Source organism: Marmota monax, unplaced genomic scaffold (assembly GCF_021218885.2).
Source record: "Marmota monax isolate L192 unplaced genomic scaffold, Marmota_monax_Labrador192_F-V1.1 WCK01_AAM20220418_F8-fsc00108, whole genome shotgun sequence".
NCBI classification, from domain to species: Eukaryota; Metazoa; Chordata; class Mammalia; order Rodentia; family Sciuridae; genus Marmota; species Marmota monax.
In genome coordinates this window covers 2,602,388-2,625,884 of record NW_026694593.1, presented here as the reverse complement: position 1 = coordinate 2,625,884, position 23,497 = coordinate 2,602,388, and the positions used below count along the sequence as shown (strand labels likewise).

General features: G+C 39.7%; 2 protein-coding genes across 17 annotated transcripts in view; both read right to left on the bottom strand.

Moving 5' to 3' along the window:
* The window catches only part of Nup210l (nucleoporin 210 like), a 120,528-nt gene extending 108,184 nt beyond the window's left edge, over positions 1-12,344 (bottom strand). Inside the window, exons 1-3 of the mRNA XM_046421753.2 lie at positions 12,122-12,344; positions 10,168-10,304; positions 957-1,088 (exon numbers count right to left, since the gene is read on the bottom strand). Of these exons, the coding sequence (XP_046277709.1) occupies positions 957-1,088; positions 10,168-10,304; positions 12,122-12,306 (454 nt within the window). The 5' untranslated portion in view covers positions 12,307-12,344. The remainder of the gene's footprint in view (positions 1-956; positions 1,089-10,167; positions 10,305-12,121) is intronic.
* Positions 12,345-13,300: 956 nt separating this feature from the next.
* Tpm3 (tropomyosin 3) overlaps positions 13,301-23,497 on the bottom strand; it is a 29,301-nt gene continuing 19,104 nt past the window's right edge. For 11 of the 16 annotated variants that reach the window (XM_058571945.1, XM_058571944.1, XM_058571943.1 and 8 more), the window contains one exon: positions 13,301-14,754. In XM_058571945.1, coding sequence (XP_058427928.1) covers positions 14,751-14,754 — 4 coding nt within the window. In that variant the 3' untranslated portion in view covers positions 13,301-14,750. Of the gene's footprint in view, positions 14,755-15,639; positions 16,057-17,934; positions 23,427-23,497 lie in introns of those variants that run through there. The other 5 variants (XM_058571948.1, XM_058571947.1, XM_046421747.2 and 2 more) reach the window with 2 other exon arrangements.

Below are 23,497 nucleotides of genomic sequence, written 5' to 3'. Positions count from 1 at the left end.
TCTCAAAATTTATAAAAGTAAAAGAGGGCTGGAGATGTGTCTCAGTGGTTAAGTGCCCCTGAGTTCAATTCTTAGTAATAAATAAAAATTTTAAAATACTCTTTACTAAATAGTTTAAAAAGAAAGTGGTAATAAAATTAGTTTTTTTTCAATGCTGGGGAGGAAACCCAGGGACTCATGCATAATAAGCAGGCCTTGGGCATGCTAAGCAAGCACTCTGTCACTGAACTATATCTTTAGCCCTAAATGTTTTTAATACCATATTACAGTATTAGTATAGTGTATCTAAAGCAATATAAAATCAGTTTCAAGAAAGACTAACTTAAATATCAAACTTTTTCACAAATTTACATTTAATCCTCCTGGCCTATAAGAAGTAGACTGATCAAAAAGTAGAGCTAACAGGGCTGGGGATGTTGTTCAGTGGTAGAGCTGGTGTGAAGGTCCTGGTTTATGATCCCTAGCATTAAAAGATAAAAGAAAACACCACAGAAAAATTCAAAGTGTTCTTTTTTGGTACTGGGTATTGAACCCAGGGGCATTCAACCACTGAGTAACATCCCCAGTCTATTTTATTTTTTTAAGACAGTGTCTCATTAAGTAGCCCAGGCTGGCCTTGAACTTGCAATCCTCCTGCCTCAGCTCCCAGTCACTAGGATTATAGGCATGTGCCACCACACCCACATCTAGAGAGACCATCAACAGAAGCTCAGCAGCAGAATTTAGATATTTAAGAAAAGTTCAGAGATAATTAATAGGATGGTTTATGCGAGAATGTAGCTAATACATGAACATACTCAGAATCATTAATTCCTTATCTACATGAGCTCCAAATGGGAAAATAAGTCTTATTTCCAATCTATTTTTATCACTCAAGCTCCTGTCTCCATGAGCTATACTTAAAAGAATATTATTTTATTTTAGGTAATTTGGTTGAATCCTCTGAGGTTCTTTACCTTCAGCATCCAATGCCCTCACCATCAGTTCCAGAGGTGAATCATCTACATAGAGTTCCCGGGTCCGAGATACAATTTCAATGCTGTCTATCACATCAACCTTAACATCACAGCGTAGTTCATGATCAGTCACTTCAATGTATCAAAAGAAATGAGTATTTAATTCAGTAAGTCATTAATGTTTTAAATGTTTCCAATACTCAAAGCATATTCTAAAGTTTATAAGAAAAGAAGACTGACACTTTTACATACAGAAGAAAATGGCATAATGACAGGATCTAAGAATTTCTGTTGATAATTAAAGACATAAACCACTGATTTATAATGATGTTTTCATTCATGAAAAAATTAGAAAAATAGAGTTTTAAAATAGTGAGTAATAGCAGGGAGTGGTGGCACATGCCTGTAATCCTAGCTACTTGGGAGGCTGAGATAGGAGGATCGCAAATTCAAAGCCAGCCTCAGCAATTTAGTGAGGCCCTAAGCAACTTAGCAAGACCCTGTCTCTAAATAAAATATAAAGAAGGGCTTGAGGGCTGGGGATGTGGCTCAAGTGGTAGCGCGCTCGCCTGGCATGCGTGCGGCCCGGGTTAGCACATATACAAAGAAAGATGTTGTGTCCACTGAAAACTAAAAAATAAATATTAAAATTCTCTCTCTCTCTCTTAAAAAAAAAAAAAAAAAGGGCTTGGGATGTGGCTGGGTAGTTGAGTCTCCTTGGGTTCAATCCCCAGTACCAAAAAAAAAAAAAAAAGTAAGAAAATTAAATTATGCTTAATCACACTATTAATTAGTTGTATACATTACTTTAAAGGCATATATACTTTATCCTTATCTTTTTAGGTGGTAATTTTTTATGAAGTGAAAATGTTGGTAGGCTTAAAATGTATTTATTTAGTAAAGTAGAATATTGGCAACCATATATCAGTTCTAGCAATATACCTCTCTTTTTTTTCTCTCATTTTTTTTCCTGGACCATGAGATTAAAAAGCCTGAGACCTACATTAGACCAATTAGGGTTCCAGTCATTATACTCATAATGAAACTCTGAAACACTAATTAAAAGAGTACAAAACAAAACAAGGATGAAATAAAAACTGTTTTTACTGCTATATTTGAACAATGCTCCCTCCAGATTGAAATTACCATGTATTTGAGAATTATCATGGTTGCCTCATTCTGCTGTTTTAACTATACATTTTTAGTTTCAGCCTCATTCACAAGAAACAAAAAACAAGATAACTATCACTAGACTATCCACAATTACTAATACATATCAGGGGCAAACTCTGTCCCTAACATATGCCTGCTTTTTGAATTTTAAAATCAAAGGAAGGGCTGAGGTTGTGGTTCAGAGGTAGAGTGCTCACCTAGCATGTGTGAGGCACTGGGTTCGATCCTCAGCACCACATACAAATAAAATAAAGATATTGTGTCCACTTATAACAAAAAATAAATATTAAAAAAAAATCAAAGGAAAATGTTAATCAGATAACATAGGCAAATGCCCCTCAAGAAAGGCTAAGGTTTATCAAAATAGACTTATTTCAGGAAATGGTATAGTTCTTTCACAAGCAACATTAAAAACTGGATTAATCATCCTGAAATTACTTTTCTATATACCCTATGGCTGAACAAATAAGTAAATATGCTGTAGGTAAGGAAGGCGAGGTTTCTCCCTTTCTCCCTGAGAAAGAAGTTGCAAATAAGCAAGAGGGGAAGGCTAGAATGAATTCTGTGGTACAGGATGAGATATGCAGAAAGATAGGGAAATAAATGTAGATATGTGTGTATATAGAGGTTAGTACACATACATATATTTCCTAGTTCTGTCTGCTGAGAGGACCTAGGAGTGACATTTCAGTAGCAATAGGCACACTTATGTCCCGATCTTGGTTTCTAAATATAATTCTTTAACAAAATGAACCATAACTCTCTGAGGAAATGGTTACTCATGGAAAATAGAAGATGAATCTAATTCATCTTGTAGAGTTAAAAAAGAAATATTTAATAATAAATAACAAAATAAAAGATAGGGGCAAGTTCAAAGGATACAGGAGCTAAGCTGAAAGAGGTCTCAGTTGGAAAAAATAGAGTAACAAAATAACTTATGAAGCATTGCATGATAACCCCCCAAATAAAATAAATATCCATGAATCATACAGATGTAAATAATAAATAAAGGAATAACATAAATTATTCATGAGATGTAAGACATCTTTCTTTCAGAAAAGCACTAGTTAAGACCTGGTGCATATGCCTGTAATCCCAGCTACTCATGAGGCGGAGGCAAGAGGATAGCAAGTTCCAAGCCAGACTCAGCAATTTAGATCCTATCTCAAAAATGAAATAAAATAAAAAGGGCTGGGGATGTAGCTCAGTAGTAAAGTGCTATTGGATTCAATCCTCATTACCCCCACCCCCAGCAAAAACAAAACAACAACAACAAAACAACCAGAAGAATACCAGTTAATAAATACAGAAAGAATAAGGGGAATAGAAAATTCCATCAGAACACACAATAATAAAATTCATGGATAAATGCTAAAAATGAGAAGGTAAAACCCTAAGTAGAAACAAAATATATCTAAGTATCTTCCCTAAAACTGTGGTAGTGAATATATGAAGGTGAAGCTTAGTTCTCCCTTCTTTTACTGTGGGCTACATTTAGTGATCACTTTACTTTCTTTTTTGAGATATGGTCTCACTAAGTTACCCATGCTTATCTGGAAATTGTGGGCTCAAGAGATCCTCCTGCTCATCTCTCAAGGAGTCGGCACTACAGGCATGTGCCAGTATTCCCAGCTTAGTGATTATTTTTAATTAATAGAGTATGGGAAGGGGAAAATGGAAACTTTATAGTGGGGAAACCTAAGAGACACCACCTTAACTAAGAGATCAAAGTTCAGATCACCAGTGGTAACTCATGTTGATATCATATACTCCTTAATATAATGAAGCAAGAAGGGCTCTTCACATCTGGATATTTTCCCCAAAAAAATCCATAACCTAGACAAAACATCAGACAAACTAAAATGGAGAGTTATTATATAAAACACCTGACCAACAGACCTTAAAGTGTCAAAAGTGACCAAGAAATTGTTACAGATCAGAGGAGATTGAGGAAACACGACAAGTTACGTGAGTAATGTAGTATCTTACATGGACTCCTAGAGTAAAAAGAGGTCACTAATGGAACATTAGTAAAAACTGGGTTAAGATATATGAAAACTCTGTGTACTATCTTCATCTTTTTCTCTAACTCTAAAATTATTTTAAAATAAAAATAATCTTCTACTTGATTAATGTTTAAATGAAAAACAAAACCTGAATTAAAAGAATTAAAAACCAAAACATGGAATCAATGGACAAAAGCCAAGAGAAGTTGAAATCTCACAGGGTCTGCTGGTAGATGCCATTAAGGAAGTGTACCAGGTATGGCAAAGGAAGGAAGGAAGGGCGGGAGGGAGGAAGGGCGAGCTTAGATAATTAGGCACTAGATAATCTAGCAATAAATGGAAATTAAATCCCTTTCTTCAGTGGAGAAATGTACATGGCAATGAGAGAACAAAAGCTGCCATGACCTTACATAAAAATATGAAAAACCTTGTGCACATAATGCCTACTCATCTGACTATTTCAATTGCAGGAAGCTTTTTAATACAAGGCCATGGATCCTAAAGAAAAAAACAATTACTTTGGATGACTTACAAGTAAATTTTGATTAGGAAAATTTTCATTTAACTTACTTGCTTTTAAAGTGAAAAGTAAACAAATAACTTTATTAAATAAAATAACAAACATTTTACAGGTCCATAATTCTGAAGTATACTTCAGTTCCATACTGGAGTTGTGTAATAAGAAAGAAAAACAACTGGGCTGGGGTTGTGGCTCAGTGGTAGAGTGCTTGCCTCACATGTCTGAGGCACTGGGATGGATCCTCAGCACCATACAAAAATAAATAAATAAAGGTACTGTGTAAAAAAGAAAGAAAGAAAGAAAAATGTGATAGAAAAAAGGAGAACTGATCTAGGGAGATGAAAAAAGAAGACCACAAAAAAATAAGAGAATGAAACCAGAATGAGAGAACCAAAGGAAAATAGAACCATAAACAAAAAGAGGGAGCAGAAACTATAAACTTCTGTCTTTCCTAACCTCTATACTTACTCCAGCTTCCAAATCAACTCCTTTTTTTGTTTGTTTGTTTGGTTGGTTGGTTTGGGTTTTGGTTTTATACTGGAGATTTACCAGGACACTTTACCACTGAGCCACATTCCTAGCCCTTATTTATTTATTTATTTATTTTTTAGTTTTTGTTGGACACAACATTTTTATTTTATTTTTGGGTTGCTGAGGATTGAACCCAGCGCCCCGCGCATGCCAGGAGAGAGTGCTACCACTTGAGCCACACCCCCAGCCCTCCTAGCCCTTTTTATTTTTTATTTTGAGACAAGTTCTCACTAAGTTGCTGAGGGTCTTACTAAATTGTTGAGGTTGGCTTCAAATTTGCAATCCTCCTGTCTCGGCCTCCCACATTCCAGGATTACCACCAGCATGTGTCACCATGCCTAGGCCAATTCCTTGATTATACTCCACTGCTGCAACTAGTCAAACGGTAAATACTTACTGAACACTTACCAAGTGCTGTGCACAAAAAAAAAAAAAAAATCCCATTCTGTTTTCCTATCCAAACTGATCAGTTGTCCAAATATTTTCATCCTCCATGTGAACTTTTTCACCTAAAATTATGCCATCATCTCCAAACTCCTCTAGGTGCTCTGTACTCAAAGGCTAGATTTCCCACTATAAAAATGCATATTCAGCCAGTCAAAATAGTCTTTATTTTTTGTGTCTGTGTGAAAACCAAGATCTCTCCCTCACATTTGTAGATCCACAGCCCTTTTTATAAGCCATGTGTGTGTTCTCTGTATTATTATTAACTATTTTTTAGCATTTGCCTGTAAGTTATTAAAGATTGATGCCTCTAGTTCTTAAAAAAGTGCATATTCATATATTCATGAAATACTACTGGTAAGATACAGAAAAGTTGCCTCTTAGAAAACCAGGATTGAAGAAATATTTACATTTCACCCTTTAATATTTTGTATTTTTTTCTTTTTAGTTGTAGATGAACACAATACCTTTATTTTGTTTAGTTTTATGAGGTGTTGGGGATTGAACCCAGGGCCTCACACATGCTAGGCAAGTGTTCTACCACTGAGCCACAACCCCAGCCCTAATCTTCTACATATTTTGAATGTTCAAATCTAGGTAATACTTAGTCATAAAGAAAAAAAAATCAAAAGAAGTCTAGCAATCTAGCATTCTTACAACATGGAACATGCCCAACTCAGGTCTCTTACCTTTAATCATCATCTGTCATAGCCACTTGATTTCCTTACCAAACATTATCAAAAATCATCTCGAACAAAATTTTCTTTTTTTTTTTTGGTATTGGGGATTTAACCCAGAGGCACTTTATTACTGAGCTATATTCCCAACCCTTTTTGTTTTTTATCTTCAGACAGGGCCTTGCTAAATTGCTGAGGCGGGCCTCAAATTAGCAATTCTCCTGCCTCAGCCTCCTGAGTCACTGGTATTACAAGCCTGGCTCATGAATAAGATTCGAGGTGCCTAAACACCAATGGGATGCTTAATGTTTTTCCTTCATAGGTACTTTATAAAGAGCAGGTAACTCAATGAATATTTGTCAAAAGAATGAACAGTTTTTCTTGAGCATGTTCTTCCCTTTGAAAATGCAGTCTTTCACCCCTTTCAGACTGCCCATTTCCCTTCAGATAGGAATGTCCCTGGTAGGTCATTGATACTGGCATTTATCATTATAAGTCTGTGTCATCTATATGAACAATTATATTAGTAGTACAATTGGGGAAGATGATTGTTGTTTGGTATGGGGAGTGAACCCAGGGGTGCTCTACCACTAAGCTACATCCCCAGACCTTTTTATTATTTGTATTTTCAGAAAGGGTCTTGATAAATTGCTCAGACTGGCCTTGTTTGCAATCCTCCTGCCTTAGCCTTCAGAGCTGCTGGGATTACAGGTATGCACCAGGGAAAGGTTACTGAAATGTACTTAGTTTTGTAATATTTTCTATAAGTCAAATGAATTAAAATTGAAGCCATATTTGACATTTTTCCTAGTACTTGTGTGAATGAATCTTTTGTGTATGTGTGTGGTGCTAGGGATCCAACCCAGGGCTGCTCTACCACATACCCAGTCTGAATCTTTTGATATCAGCATGAATTAATGTAGTTTAAAAAATAGCTACGTGGGGATGAGGATGTGGCTCAAGTGGTAACGCGCTCGCCTGGCATGCACGGGGCACTGGGTTCGATCTTCAACACCACATAAAAATAAAGATGTTGTGTCCACCGAAAACTAAAAAAAATATATATAAAAAAACATAGCTAAGTGACCATTCAATGCTGCTGCTACTGATCACTATATCCTCCTCTATCCCTCTATCCTTTGTAGCTAGTTCATATAACATGGTCACAAAGACTCATCTTTGAGAATTTTCTTCATATTTTGTGGATTCTTAGGTAACTTTTTCGTTTTTTTTTTAAACATATATTTATTTTTTGTTTTAGGTGAACATACAATATCTATATCTCATTTTTACCCAGTGCTGAGGATCAAACCCAGTGCTCACACATGCTAGGCGAGCACTCTACAACTGAGCCACAACCCCAGCCCAGTACTTTTATTTTTCTTTTGCCGTACTAGAGATTGAACTTGGGGAAACTCTGCCACTGAGTGATATTCCCAGCCAATTTTATTTATTAATTTTGAAAAGGGTCTCCCTAAATTGCCCAGGCTGACCTTGAACTTGTAATTCTTTTGGCTCAACCTCCTGAGTCACTGAAAATACAGGCATGTGCTACCATGTCCAGTTTAGACACTCATTTTTTTAAATAAATATTTTAACATCTATGAAGTTGAGATTTTGTTTTGTTTCTGTTTTTTGTTTGTTTGTTTTGTTTTTTTGTGGTGCTGGGGATCAAAGCTAGGGCTTTGCACAGAATAGGCAGGCACTCTACTGTTGAGCCACTCTTTTGGTTAAGATTCATCTTATAATTGATGTCATCTTACAGTTTCTATCAGTCAGGCAGCAGTCATGACTTAATTATCATTGATAGCACATATGAGAATGTTAAAAGGACCAGCATCAATATTTGTAGAATTAGTATTGGTATTTAGAAGAAAATCTGGTGGACAGTAGCAGAGGACTCTTGCCTCTTAGAAACCAAAAAGTTAAGAGAAGTGATGGAAAGGTGGTGCTAGCAATCTGGAAACAAAAAGAGATTAGTTTTATCTAACTGCAAAGTGAATTTAAGAGTAGCTTTGAGGCTCGGTTGGGTGGTACAGGCCTGTAATCTCAGTAACTAGGAGGCTGAGGCAGGAGGATCACAAGTGAGGCCAGCCTGGGCAACACTGAGACCCTGTTCCAAAACAAAAAACAACAACAACAACAAAAAAATGAAGCTGGGGGTGTTACCCAGTGGTAAATAAAGCACTCCTGAGTTCAATCCCCAGTACTTGAAAGAAAAAGAAAAAGAGCAGGTTCTAGAGGCATTTTTGTTTTAAAACTGATTCTTTTAAGAAATGCTGCATTATAGCCAGGGACAGTGGCACATACCTGTGACCCCTGCTACTTGGGAGGCAGAAGCAGGAGGTGCACAAGTGAGACCAAACTGGCAATTTAAAGAGACCATATCTTGGGCTGGGGCTGGGGCTCAGTGGTAAAGCGCTTGCCCAGCACATGTGAGGCCCTGATTCAATCCTCATCACCTCATAAAGATAAATAAATAAAGAGGCCATATCTCAAAATAAAAGAAAAGGGCTGGGGTATAGCTCAGTGATGAAATGCTTGTCTAGCATTGTATGTATGCCCTGAGTTCAATCCCTATTACTGCAAAAAATACATATAAATAAATGAATTTTAAAAGCTGTAGAGATATTTCCAGCCTATCAAGATGGACATGAAATGCTAGAAATGCAGGGATACCAAGACTCCTGTCCTGATTTGAAAAAAAATAGCATTTCTTGAGAGCTCTAGCCTAAAATAGAATACAGTGGGGCTTCTCAAACTTTATTATGTATAAAAATGACCTGGGGCAGGGGTAGTAAGAGTAATCAGTGGTAGCATATGCTCAAGAGGTCCTGTATAAATAAATACAATTTAAAAATTAGAAAAAAAAAGCCAGACAGTGGTTAAGCACCCCTGAGTTCAATACCCAAATAGGAGCCAGGTATGTGCTTTGTAGTCACTGTGACTACAAATATATAATCCCAGTGACTACACACAATCCCAGTGACTACAAAATATGTAAATAATTTAAAAATAAATTTTTAGATAAACAAATGAATAATAAAAATAAAGAGAGGCTGCACGTGGTTCTCAGTGGTACATGCTTGCCTAACATGTGCAAGGCCCTGGGTTTGATTCCCATTACTGAAAAAATAAACAAATAAATAAGTAAATAAATAAAAAGAAAAAAAGAATTATCTGGGGAAAGAAAGGAAAAATAAAAACAACCACCGAGAAAGCTTATTAAAACACAGGCCTGTAGGCCTACCCCAGAGCTTCTGATATAGATGACTGGAGACAGAGCCTGAGAATTCACATTTCTAATAAGTTCTCATGTGATTCCGGTGATGCAGATGATTCATGTTGATGACCCCCACTTTTGATTTAGTTTTTGTTGGGGACTAAACCTAGAGGGGCTCTACCACTGAGCTACGCCCCAGCCCTTTTTATTTTTTATTCTGAGACAGGATCCAAGTTGACCATGCTGGCCTCCAATTTGTGATCCTTGTGGCTCAGCCTTCCAAGTAACTGGCGTTTTAGGTATGCACTACCACACCTGATCTTTGTATTGCCTTATCCCTCATTCTAGACTAGCTTCAGACTTATCACCTAAATTGGTTCTAGATGAATGATTACTTCCTCCTCCCTATATTGATTCAAACAATTAACATTTCCATGGTATAAGACACCATGAAAGACACTGTATATACCAAAATGGAAAAATAAAGTCAGACATGATGCCACAATCAGGGATTATACTGCAGGCATTCCTTTTTCCACCTCTTATTATCCGAAGGTAATACCATTTGCATTACTCATCTATACAAGATATCAGACCATTCTATCCCAAAGTATTACAGTTTTTGCTCTCAACATACCTATTTCTCGAGCAAGAATAATACTGCTGAGGCGTATGGGTTGGGTAGATTCAGCAATAAGTACAGCTCTTTGGGAACATAAGGTGCCATTTTCATATAAAGGCTCAACAGTTACTGCGTCATGATGGGTGGAATGCCTGCAAGAACAAAATACTTCAGAGTGTAAGATACATGGGTCAAAGCTAATTTTTTTGAAGAGATTTCTATATGTCTCCCATTTTACATACTACCGGGCAAACTAAAATGACACTCTTTAAAGTAGGAACATTTGCTGAGCACAGTGGCACCGGCCTATAATCCCAGGAATCAGGAAACTGAGGCAGGAGGATGGCAAGTTTGAGGCCAGCCTCAGCAATTTAGCAAGACCCTCAGCAACTTAGCAAAACCCTGTCTCAAAATAAAAAATAAAATAAAAAGGACTGGGAATGTAGTTCAGCAGCAAAGCACCTTTGGGTTCAATCCCCAGTATCAAAAAAATAAATAAGTAAAGTGGGAACATTGATTAGGGACACAGGATCAAAATGGGAGAGATGATCAGAACTTTTTCCCAGTGATCTTTTGTGCAATGTCCCCTAAATTATATTCTTCCCTCAAAATTTAAAATAAGATCAATGTTAAAATAAGATTAATTCATTGATGGAGTTAGAGAAGATAATGCTAAGTAAAGTTAGCCAATCCCAAATAACCAAATGATGAATGTTTTCTCTGATATAAGGAAGCTGATTTATAGTGGGATAGGGCGAGGGAGCATGGGAAGAACTCTAGATAGGGCAGAAGGGTTGGAGGGGAAAGGAAGGGCATGGGGTTATAAATGTGGAATGTGAGGATCATTATTATCCAAAGTACATGTATGAAGACACGAATTGGTGTGAATATACTTTGTACACAGATATGAAAAATTATATTCTATATGTGTAATAAGAATTGTAATGCATTCCATTGTCATATATAATTTAAAAAAAAAAAAAGATTAATTCTTCCCTCCATCTGTAAAAATAGCACTGATGTTATATTTCCAGGACTGATGTTATATTTCTGAGAGACAGGACTTTCCCATACTTTAAGAAATGATTTTTTCTAATCCTAGAAACTGGGCTGCTATCTTAGATGGAAAAGTTGGCTAAATAATGAGGTGTGAATCCAACACAAAATGCCAAAAAAATTAATTAATATTTCTGGAAGGACGGAAGAAATAGTTTTGAATTCTGGGAAGATTCCTTTCATCATCCTCTGAGTCAGGAAATACATCACACTGGGTCACTTTATAAGCCTAATTCCCTTACTTCCTCATAAAATGAAAGGTGAATTTCTTGGAAAACACCTCATTGCTTCTTTTAAGAAACAGTAAAGGGAAATCTACTCCATTTAGAATGAATGCTCTGGTGTCTTAGAGCTCACTTTAGTTGGGTTCCCTCACTGCTTGGATAACCACAGAACTTAATAGGTTTTTCTCTCACACCACAAAATCACGTCTTTCCATCTTTAGTCAAGGTCACTCAATATTCCAGAGTTGAGAACCCCTTGTCCTCAAATTTCCGGCGAGGCTCCTTGAATAAGGGCGACAACTTTCATGTCCCGGGCAGCTCTCCCCTCCACACCAGATGGTCTTCCAGGAGGCTTTACCCTTCGTGGCCTCGAGCGCCGGTTTCCTCATAAACTGGGGACCAACAGTACTGCTCCAGACTGAACAAAGTCGGTCGGTTAACCCAGGAAAAGCGCTTGGTTCCGCGGGGTTCCAGACCCTCTGTGGGGAGCAGCCGCAGGGGACCTTCCCTCCCGGAACCAACCCGTTTCCTGACCCAACAGCTCTCGCGCGGGTAGGGCACACCCCACGCAGAAGGTGGGCCTGTCACGCCCGGCGACCGCGCAGCGCTCCTGTGGGATCTCACGGAGCCGCGCTCCGTCCTCGCTGGGAGGGACGGGGTGCGTGAGGACAGACCCCACCATCCCTCACCAGATGTAGCAGCCCCGCTGTGCCTCCAGCAGGAAAGGCACCCGGCCTGGCTCCCGGCCAAAGGGCAGCAACACCTGCGGCACGTTAAGTTTGTTGGCGAGGGTCCCAAACAAGGCCAGTGACAGGCACAGGAGGCGACCGAGAGGCACGCAGCAAAGAAGCACCGTGGCTCCGAGGTTTATCATGGCGACCGCCAGGCCTCAGGTTCCCGCACCGCCAGAGCGGCGCGTCCGCACCCACAGCAGCCAATCGGAAGGCTCTACGTCAACAGGAGGCGGGATCTCTGGCCGGCTGGGAATTGTGGGAATTCAACACTTAGGCCTTCCCCAACTTTTGCTGAAGTTTTAGGAACTTAAAGGACTCCGTTCCTAGATTTGCACTTCCCAGTGTTGGGAGTATAGCTCAGAGTGCTGGCCTCGCGTGCTTACCTGCTTAAGGCCGGGGTGGGGGGTGTTGATACCCAGAAAACCACCCGGCCCCCTGCCAAAAAAAAAAACAGTATGGCAGGTTTTTTCAATAGTAAGGAACAAGCAGAAATGTATAACGAACATTTCTCCAAGCTTCTCATTCCGTTGTCTATTGTTTGGCTCCTAGATTGAAATATATATATATATATATATATATATATATATATATATATATATATATATATATATACATATATATATATTGCAATAATTTCCAGTCTATAAACAGCTGGACTTTGTCAAGGGAGCTCTGTAATTTTAACTAGGAAGTCAGATACACATCACACTTCAAGGCCAGAGTGCAGGAAATGCCAGTCTCAAAGGCAGCTTTAAAAGCCATCCACTCATACAGCCTGTCTGTAAGCAAATACTTTAAGAGCACTTGTTAAATTAATGTGTTTTCTCCAAATATCCAGTAAGGTATTAACTGAAAGACTTGCCTAGGAACAGTCTACTAAAACCACACACTTTATTTCCAATCTTCACTTTGCCCTGACAATACATGCTATCCCCATTTTACAAGACAACCCTAAATGATTTATATCAGGAAATACAATTAGGAATTTTGAGAGCTATGTTTTGAACCCAATCTTTGTCTATGTTAAATCCTGTTGCTACCACCCAATGAGATCTGATTTTTAGCTCAAACCTCACAGCTCCTGTGGAAAAAAGCACATTCGGTTTAATAAATAAAACTCAAGTAGATCTGAAGTTTGGAGGGACTGGTTCTTTATTTCAAAAAGACACTTGTCAATATTCAGTATCAAAACAGTTGCACTATTGTTTGTCTTTCTCCCAACTGGCCCCAAAGAGACCACAACAAAGGAGAATACATTTTAAGCCAATAAGCTGCAGGATGTACACCTAACAGACCTCATGAAACCTCACCTAAAAAAGTGGGGATTGGGCTGGGAAAGAAACTTTGAACGTTCAGCACTCTGCCAGCCCAGACTGCAGGACTCTCAGCCAGACGAGGTGGCCAGGTACCCCACCCCAAAGATGCAGTTTCAAAATAATATAAAATTTAAAAAGTTGTGTACATAAGCTATTCAAGATTCTCCAGCACTGACTGATACAAAGCACAATGAGATGGCACTTTTAGATACAGCAGCTTCAGACCCAGAAAAGGGTGATGAGATGAGTTCATATAGCTAAATCAGTGGCCAAAACATAATTTTCTTTCTTTCTTTTCTTTCAAGCAAGCAGGAGAGCAATTAAGTGGTCACGCAAGATTAAGGGGCCCATGATCCATTCTGTGAACACTTGGGAAGTGGGTAGAGATGGGAGAAAAATTTGGTCTCAGGGCTAAGAATATGGCTCAGTGGTAGAGCATTTGCCGAACAAGCACGAGGCCCTGGGTTCAATCCCCAGCACCAGAAAAACAAAAAGTCTCAGAGGTCTCACCATGTTAATTTGGTCATTTCTGATGAAAAAAAGTAAAAAATAAGAATACAGTTGTCTAAAGATACCTTAAAGCTAAAAATAAAACAAAACCTGAATAGCAAGGTTTTTGTTTTTTGGCGAACTCCTCTTGGAATCACCTTTCTGGTTTGGCTGGTACTTTGCACAGAGCAATGAGGTTTGCCACAGTAGAGTCTTTCCCTGGGCTCTGTTTGGCTCTCAGTAAGGCAGGCCCATTCCTCTTTTCCTCCTCTATGGAGAGGGCAATAGGGACTAGGCTGGAAAGTTACCTTCCAAAAGTGAGAAGGGAATTAGATTGCTGCTTCAGAGCTATGAAATTATTTGGAATGTTTTACAAATGGTTACTGTAACAACAAAAAAAGTAATTACAAAATGTGTACATCACAACATGCTTTTAAAGACACTTTGCGTTGTGCTCACATTCCCTTAAATGCTGTTCCCAAAAGTGCTCAGCCTCTAGCCCAGCTGGAATCTCTGGGAAGAAGCAGACACAGTTTGGTGAAAAAGACAAGGGGGTAGGGGGTAGGGGGGGTGTTGAAAGGAGAAAGCAGCCTTCCAGTTAAAGATCAGCCCTCAGTTTCAAGGTCAGCTTCGGGCTGGCTGGCCTCAGGCGGAGTCAGGGTCAGAGGGAGGAGCAGCAGCAGGGCGGGACTGGGGAGCTCTACATCTCATTCAGGTCAAGCAGAGTCTGGTCCAGCATCCTTTGTGTACAGAGGTGCTCCTCTTTGGTGCATTTCAGCTTATCTAATGGGGATAAAGGAGAGAAGTTATCAAAAGTAAATTTCCGGGTCTGTTCACTCTCTGGACTTGGTCCTGCTTCAGGGAAGCTGCAGACTAAGAAAGCAGCTGCCTTCTCAACCACAACAGTGAGCCATTGCCTCACTGGGTTTGTGCAGGGCCCCTGGCTTGCCTACTGAAGTTGCAAAGTTGTTAAGTAGCTGTACTTCCTGGGGGAGGGAGTGGAGGACCTTATCAGCCATTTCCTCTCCCTCCCACACCCAACCAAGGCTTTCAATTTCAGTCACTGAAGGAGCAGGCCTGAAGCTTCAGCCATCCACTCTTCTAGGTTTTGTGCAGGGAACAAATATCTGCTTGAAGAGGTCCACTGCAGTCTAACCGTTGCAAACAAGGATGGACATATTTCTACCAGTGAAACACCAGAATCTCAACTTGAAAAGAGCATAGGAAATCCTCATGTACTACATGTTTTCTCTAAAAAGTAAAGGGGAAAGAAATAGTTGGTGGGATAAATAAACAAGCCCTCATGGCTAAGCCAAAGAAAACAAAGCCAAGAATACTATCTAAACATATACTTAGTTTTTGCAGAGCCATTAGCCAGAACTAGCCTGTGACAAGTTACTTGCAATTAAACATAAAACCAGGAAAAGGAAGCAAGAAGGGAAATATTAGGAAGAAAACTGGTGGCTAACCATCAAGGAGCACCTCATCTATTAAGCAAGCAAACCTGAGTGCTCTAAGGAGGGGAGGAAAATATTCAAACCTTCACTCAGAGAAGGTGATGGCAACAAAGATCCATATTCATATCCCACACCCTTCTTTCCCTTCCCTTTTTTCCACCCAGTCGGAAGGGCCCATCCTTGAGCCTGCAGATGAAGCAGTTACAACATCTTGTAAAGTCAGTCTCTTTATTGTTAGAAAACATCCATGCAAAAGAACATATCCTATAGTCAGTGCACACATGGAAGAGCAGCAGTGAAACGGGAGAAAAGTTTTCACTATAATCTCAGGCCCTTTCCTTCATAACTCATCATCTCTTTTAAAGGGATAAAAATGCAGTATCCAACTGTTCTAACTTAACAATGCTGTTAGGAAATCAACAGTGTTCTAACTGCCCCAATTAAAAAACAACTTGCTTAGGGCAAAATAATAACTTTTTAAAAGACAATCAGTTTTTTTTGCTGGGGTCCAGGTCAGTGGTTTACTGGGCATCTGTGAGCCCTGCCCATCAGTCACACAGATCATGCAGCGTTAGCTTCAGCTCATTAGAAAGCAGGCGGTTTCGCTCAAGTTGGCTGTAGAGACGCTCTGCAGCAGCAACGGAGAGGAGGGAAAACAAGAGAAGGAGAGGAGAAAGAGGAGGAGAAAGAGAAAAAGGGAAGGTTAGTAAAGTACCAGAAGTAAACCTGAGTCTTTCAACTAGCTGGTTGGTATATGTAACATGCATCTGTAAGGTAGGATGGATGCAAGGAGGACTCAGACAGAGGGCAGCAAGAGTCAGTCAGTTGGTGGAAAGACCAACAGAGAAATCAGAAATTTGGACTGACAAGTTGGTTGGACAACATTTTGAGGGAGAAAAAAATCACCTCCTTCACTGTATTTATTCCCTGGGTTGAGAAACTGAGACAAGTGAAAACAGGGCAAAGAGGGAAGATGCGTTGGCTTAGAAGAAATGCATTAATAATAACCAGGGTTTGAAGGGAATGGAACGGTTGAACATTTTGCTGTAAAAGCATTCAACACAACATTACACATAGCAGATTGGGATAAATATTCCCACCCACTCAAGTCTACATTTTTTTTTCCTGGGGCGGGGGGGGGGGTTGCTGGAGATTAAACCCAAGGGTGTTTTACCACTGAGTCACATCCCCAGCCCCCCACCTTTTCTTGAAGTGCTGGGGATTGAACCCAGGGCCTTGTGTATACAAGACAAGCACTCTACCAACTGAACTATATCCCCAGCCCCTTTTTATTTTGAGAACAGGGTCTTACTAAGTTACTGAGCATCTCGCTATGTTCTGGCTACAAACTTATGATCTTCTCACCTCAGCCTCCAAACTCTTTGGGATTACAGGTGTGTGCTACTGTACCCAGACAAATGCTTTTTCTTGTGTGATAAACCCATAAGAGGCCTATCCAATCCATATCAATTTTCCCTTATTTTCTAAATAAACAGTGTGCCTAGTCCATGAAAAGATCTACTACTGGTATACATCAGTCAAGACTACTCTGCTCCTTATTTTCATCCTCCTTTCCAGCTATAGGTGATCACAGGATCCAGTTCTGGCCAATGAGATATAGAGGAAGAATCTGCTGGGAACTTCTTAGAAAACTTCAGCTCTCCTTCTTGCCTTAAAAATGGGAGCTAATTATTTTAACCTTAAGAGAATCAAAGAAACTCCAGCTATATCTTGACTATAGTCATTCATAGCTAGACCTATTAAGTGACAAAAATAAATCCCATACTTATTTATGCTACCATAATGCTTCTTCTTATAACTCAAATCATTCCTGATACAAAGAGTAAGGTGCTCAAGTCCACTGGCTTTTTTTGAGTACACCTTATGGGGGAATTGAGTTATACGGAATTCAGATACATCTTAAAACACTCAATTCTGATCTACTTCTAATATCAGCCTCTGAAGTTCATTAGTAAGTTTCTTCATATTTTATAGCTTGTTTCAAATTGATCTCAGAACCTCAATATAGAAAAGAGAAAAAGGCAAAAAGATCAGGGTGGGGACTACCAGACCAGATATTTTAACCCCAGGGTAAATGATGTCACTGAGAGAGATGGGTGGCAGCTGACAATGATGATGCCCTCAAGCTGAGAGCCTGATGAGGACCTGGAACTGACACCCCAACACTTTTCATCGTCTGCTGATCCTCTGTATTTTCCTCACAGCTCCCCAACTCTACAGCCACATCTTGACTCTGGTGAGAGCCACAACTTCCCCTTATGACCTTCTCCTCACCCCAGGAAGAGCCTGCCTTGATTCCTGATCTGATCACCGTGGTCTGAGTGAGTGTGCATGCATGCATCTGCTAGACTTAAAGCCTAAAGCTTGAGACTTTTGATCTGACACTTGAACTTAGCATGCAGAAGAAATGTCTGTCATTAGCCTGTCATGATAATTGTGTTTGCAGTGCTTAGAATTAATCTAGAATTGTTTGCTGTGAAGTGATTATGTCTACTGCAGTGCCTAGCATTAAGGATTGACGTTTTCTTGAATAAGAACCTATAGAGTGAAACTGTATTGAATGATTTAAGTGAATAAAGCATTGACTAGGGCAGAAGCACATGGACATTCTTTATTTCTCCCTCTGGACTGCATAAGTTGCACCTTTTGCCCATCACAACAGCACACTATCAACACAGAAAGCATGCATATATATAAAAAAAGAGCCTGAGAAGGAATGACACTACATTTAAGAGCAAAATTAGGGCTGGGAACAGTGGCCCATGCTTATAATCTCAGTCTTAGGAGGCTGAGGCAGAGAGAGAGCAAGTTTAAGGCCAGCCTCATAACTTAGGGAGACTGTCTCAAAAAACAAAACCTCAATGGCAGAGCATTTGCCTATCAGGCGTAAGGACTGGGTAGAATCCCCAATAGGAAGAGTTGTGGGGAGGCAGAAATCAGGGTAGACTTCCTTTATTGTAATGCTGAGTACTGAACCAAGGGCCTCAAGCATGCTAGACAAGCATCCTGCTTCTGAGCTACACCTCCCTTCCCTGGAGCTTTTTTATTTTTCACATTTTTGGTACAAGGGATTGAACCCAGGGGCACTTAACCACTGAGCCACATCCTCAGCTCTTTTTATTTTGAGACAGGGTCTCACTGAGCTTCTTAGGACCTTATTAAGTCACTGAGGCTGACCTCAAACTTGCAATCCTCCTGTCTCAGCCTCCCATCTCAGCTTCCTGAGTGGCTGGGATTACAGGCATGTACCGTCACTCCTGGACCCTAGGACTTTTAAAATTTCACCCATTAAACCAGTGTGTGTTTTTTTTTCTGTTTCTGTTCTAACAGAAAAGACAGGGTTTTGTTATGTTGCCCAGGTTAGCCCCAAACTACTGGATTCTAGTGATTCTCCTGTCTCACCTTCCTGAGTAGCTGGGGACTACAGATGACTGCCACTGGCTAAGAACCAGTGGTTCTTATTGCCCCTCATCTCTCCCAGAGAATATGGAAATATATACTGATAGGTTTTTACTGTCTCAATGACCGGAAGGCTCTAAGGTAATTACTAGCCAGGGGACAGAAATATGCAGGGTCATTTTTATGTTCAAGAATTGTCCTACCCTAAATGACAAAGCTTACCATTGAGAAGCTCAGTACTAGTCTATAAACTCTAAGACTTCTGGGGCTGCACTAGTCTAATTGCTATTGCATCCTTGATAAACTTGTAAACTCTCATTTCTCAAACTGTGATGTCATATTATACATAGATCTCATTTATATCCACATTAGTTTGTGGGATTCCCACTCCTGTCTCAGGAAAGAAGGGTATTATTAAGATCTTATCCCTCAAAACAGCTTGGTTAATGAGGGTTTTGTTCCATTTAGGGAAGAAATAAAGAGACACAGGGGTGGGGTGTGAGTATTTTATTGCTTTACTAAATAAATCCAGAATGCAGAGTTCCCTAAAAACTAAGGTCAGAAAGACAAATGTCAGTTGTCATCTCACCTTGAACTTAGCTTTGAACTCTGCCCTAATAACTGGAAATTCAGGATTGGATACTAGTTCATTAAGGTTCTTGGGTCCCAGGAAACAGTAAAGCAACACAAAACAAGGCAAAGCAGAGAACCCATTGGGTCTGGTAGTTTAGCAATGCCCTATTAGAGAATCATCCTCTGGAGCCAGGCAATATTTGAACAATATCCCATGAAAGGAGGAAACTGGTGTGGGCTAAGGTAAGCCTGCGGAACATAGCAGGTCAGTTCCTCCCTTCAGATACCTGGGTTCAGCCACACTTTGTTCCTCATCGAAACTACAGGAATAGCCTGTGGTTCCTGGAGGGGAAGAAGTTAAGGGGCCAAGTGCTTTGGTTCGATGCTTAGCCTTAACCTCACAGCTAGTCCAGGCTCAAGTAATAAAGGATGGCTCCTTAAAGGATACAGAGCATTAAAAGAGGAATTTTCATTAACACTGGGCACTACATGGTATTTTGTGTTTTATTCCACTGCCCTAGCTTGTAGGGCTATCTTTGCTCACAATAGTCCTGCCCGTGGGATAAAGTAGGAGCTACCAAAGCTGAAATACCTCCCTTTTCTCTCAATCTCTATTCTCTTCTTTCCTTTCTAAGAAATATTTTTCTGCACCAAAGCCAAGTTCTGCTCAAAAATACTAAATGTCTAGAACTGCACTGGTCCAATAGAGTAACCACTAGACACATGTGGCTAATTAAATTGAAATGAACTAAAAATAAATGAGAATTTTAGCTATCTCATATTCTAGCCTAGCCACATTTTGAGTGCTTTTCAACCACATACGGCTAATGACTACCACTATACCAACCATCACTGCCAAACGGGCAATACTGCTATAAGCTATCCATACTGCCTATACACCTTCTTTCCATCAGTATGCTTCTGCCCCTTGAATCTGGTTTCTCCCCCTGGGACCTAAATGCTCAAATGTACCCTTGAATTATTAGAGTATCAATGAATGACCTTTCTTCAATTACCTTTATTTCTCAACCTATCTGCTGACATTAAGAATCCCTTTTATTTTGAGAAAGAGTATTGCTAAGTTGAATCCCATGCTAAACTTCTTCAAGGACCAAAACTAAAACTAGTTCCATTTGGCATTCTCTTCAACACATGATTTTCCTCTTTAACTCTATTTACATTGCAATTGTCCTTTATGCTTGTAATGTGCTTCCATGCCCTAAACGATCTATGCCCTTTTGGATCCCCAAACCTCTCACATCAAGCTCTCCCCTTTGAGCTTCAGCATCTTTTTACCTGCCCTGCCAATGTTTTGATATATTCTTCTCTCCTTTTTCTCCTGGCTCCCCAAACCAGGATGGCGAGACCTCCTTACATCTCTAACATCACCATTTTCAAGTTTTAAAACCAGGCACCTAGGGCTGGGGATATGGCTCAGTTGGTAGAGTGCTTGCTTGCCTCTCATGCACAAGGCCCTGGGTTCAATCCCCAGCAAACACACACACACAAAAAACAGGCACCTTGACTTTTCCTTCTTACGTTTAGGGGTCAGGCTCTTCCAAATACCCATCTTCAGTGCCATAACCCTATCGCCACTCTAGTTCAGACCCCAATTACTCTCCTGGTAAACCACAATAACTTAACCAACCAAATATTCACCTAAGTATGGGAAATTTATTGCCAGTACTGTGTATGTAATAGTATGTATTCAAACAGTATGTACCTGTAAACTTATATATTATTTATATATTCATTTATCCCCATCCCCACCCCCACCCCGTGGTACTAGGGATTGAACCAGAGGTGTTCTACCACTGAGCTATATCCTTAGACCTTTTTATTTTTTAAATTATTATTTTTTGTGGTGCTGGGGATTGAACCCAAGGGCCTTGTACATGCGAGGCAAGCACTCTACCAACTGAGCTATATCTCCAGCTCTTAGCCTTTTTTATTTTGAGAAAGGGTATTGCTAAGTTGAAGTTACCAAGGCTGGTCTCAAATTTGCAATCCTCCTGCCTCAGCCTCCCAAGTCTCTGGAGCTATGGTTTTTTTTTCCTTCCCTTTTTAATGTGCATTAGGAAAAGACATTAGCACATTAAACCTTTTAATTTCAAAACAATTGTGTAGAGTAAGAATGCACCAAACTTAAAAACAAGAGTAGATTTGAATAATAAAGTAGGCAACATGCAAATATGGCAAATGTCATAAAAATGGTATGCAAATGACTGAGAATTGAAAGTCATCATTTTTATTTTTTGGGGGGGCAGGTATTAGGGATTGAACTCAGAGGCACTCAACCACTGAGCCACATCCCCAGCCCTATTCTATATTTTACTTAGAGACAAGGTCTCACTGAGGTGCTTAGAGCCTTGCTTTCTGCTTGAGGCTGGCTTTGAACTCATGATCCTCCTGTCTCAGCCTCCTGAGCTGCTGGGATTATAGGCATGTGCCACCTACCCAGCAAAAATCCAATCTTTTGGAACCCAGTGAAAATGAAGAGGCATTTTTTTTTAAGTTGTCAGTGGACAGTGACCTATCTATCTATTTATATGAGGTGCTGAGAAGCAAACCCAGTGCTCACACATTGGCAAGCACTCTACCAATGAGCTACAGCCTCAGGCCCCAAGAGGTAAGTTTGAACATGTTTATTCAGTATCAACTGTGTGCCTTCTATCATGAGTCTTTACTAACCAAATCATTCCCACTGGAATCAATCTCTTCCCACCTCTGAACACCCGCAGACTTTATTATCTATGGCACTCATCTTTATGCGTGTTTTCTTTCTATTACTAGAGTTCAAACAACCTGAGACTGGGGATGGTGACTCCATCTTTGTGTCCTCACCCTAACCCTACATCTAGAAAATACCAATGTGTCTGCTGGATAAATCAATCTAGTGGCAGAAGAAATGGTATTGACAGAAAGAAAACTAAATATGACATGAAACTTGAAGTTTTAAAACTAGAGAAAACTTTTCCACCTGGCCGTATCTACTTAAAATAAAAACAAGTTTCAAATATCTATTCTGTTAAGAAACTTCAAGATTACATGAACAATACTTAAATGCTTGATTAGTACAACTGGTAGCTACACTATTCAGACTGAATTATCTCTGCTGTGTAAATTGTTAACTGAAATGTTGATATTTAATTTCTATGATATGAACCAGGAACAATTTTTTGAGATTTATGTATATAATAAATCATTACCCTCACATGCACATTATTTGAAATATGAATAATTGTTTGTGTTAGTCTTTCCAATAATAATTTACCATTGTCTTATATCCCACTAGCACATGCTAGCAGGCCTCAAATATGTAAGAAAGGTTTAAAGAAAATGCAAAGCTGTTGAGAATTCAATCCATTGTGTGTTCTTCTGAGTAGGGATGAAACAATTAGTCAATTTTAGTAGTGACGTACACAGATCCACTGGGTGTCTGAGGATGCATTCTGAACCACTGAGAAAAGGATAAAGCATATGTGATGGTCTTTCAACCTTACTGTGTCAAAGGAGGAGAACCTAAAGAGGGAATGGAAACAGTCTAAGCAGATGATTTAAGAGCTTGGAAGTGAAGGATTCAGATGGTCTCATTTAGCTCAAGAACACTAGAATTCCTAACCCAGGGAACCTCTATTAGCCTCCCACTCTGACAGACTCCAATAAGGCAGGCTTAAATGTCAGGAAAAAATAGATACAAAAGTGGCTTTGATTCTACTGAGTCAACGGAGGGGGAGCCTATGATAGCTGTTCTCCACATCACACCCCCAACGTTTTGCAGCAGCTTTGTCAATGACACAAATGCAGGGTGGCATGAGGCTTTCAGCAGCTTAGCATTTTAATTTGAGGTGGGGGTAGAATAGAGTACATAAGTTGCTTTGTGTCCCCTGCACCCTGATGCCTTGGGGACCAGCCAGGCTGACCAATAGAATCCAGAGCGAGAGTGGGTGCTGGGTTCCCCAGGAAGGGGCAGATCCAGAACAGAGCAGAAACGATGGTAGTCATCTGTATAAAAAGTAAGGGTACTCTAGGTGAGAAAGACGGGCATCAATCTAGGTAACAATCTGGGAGAAAGG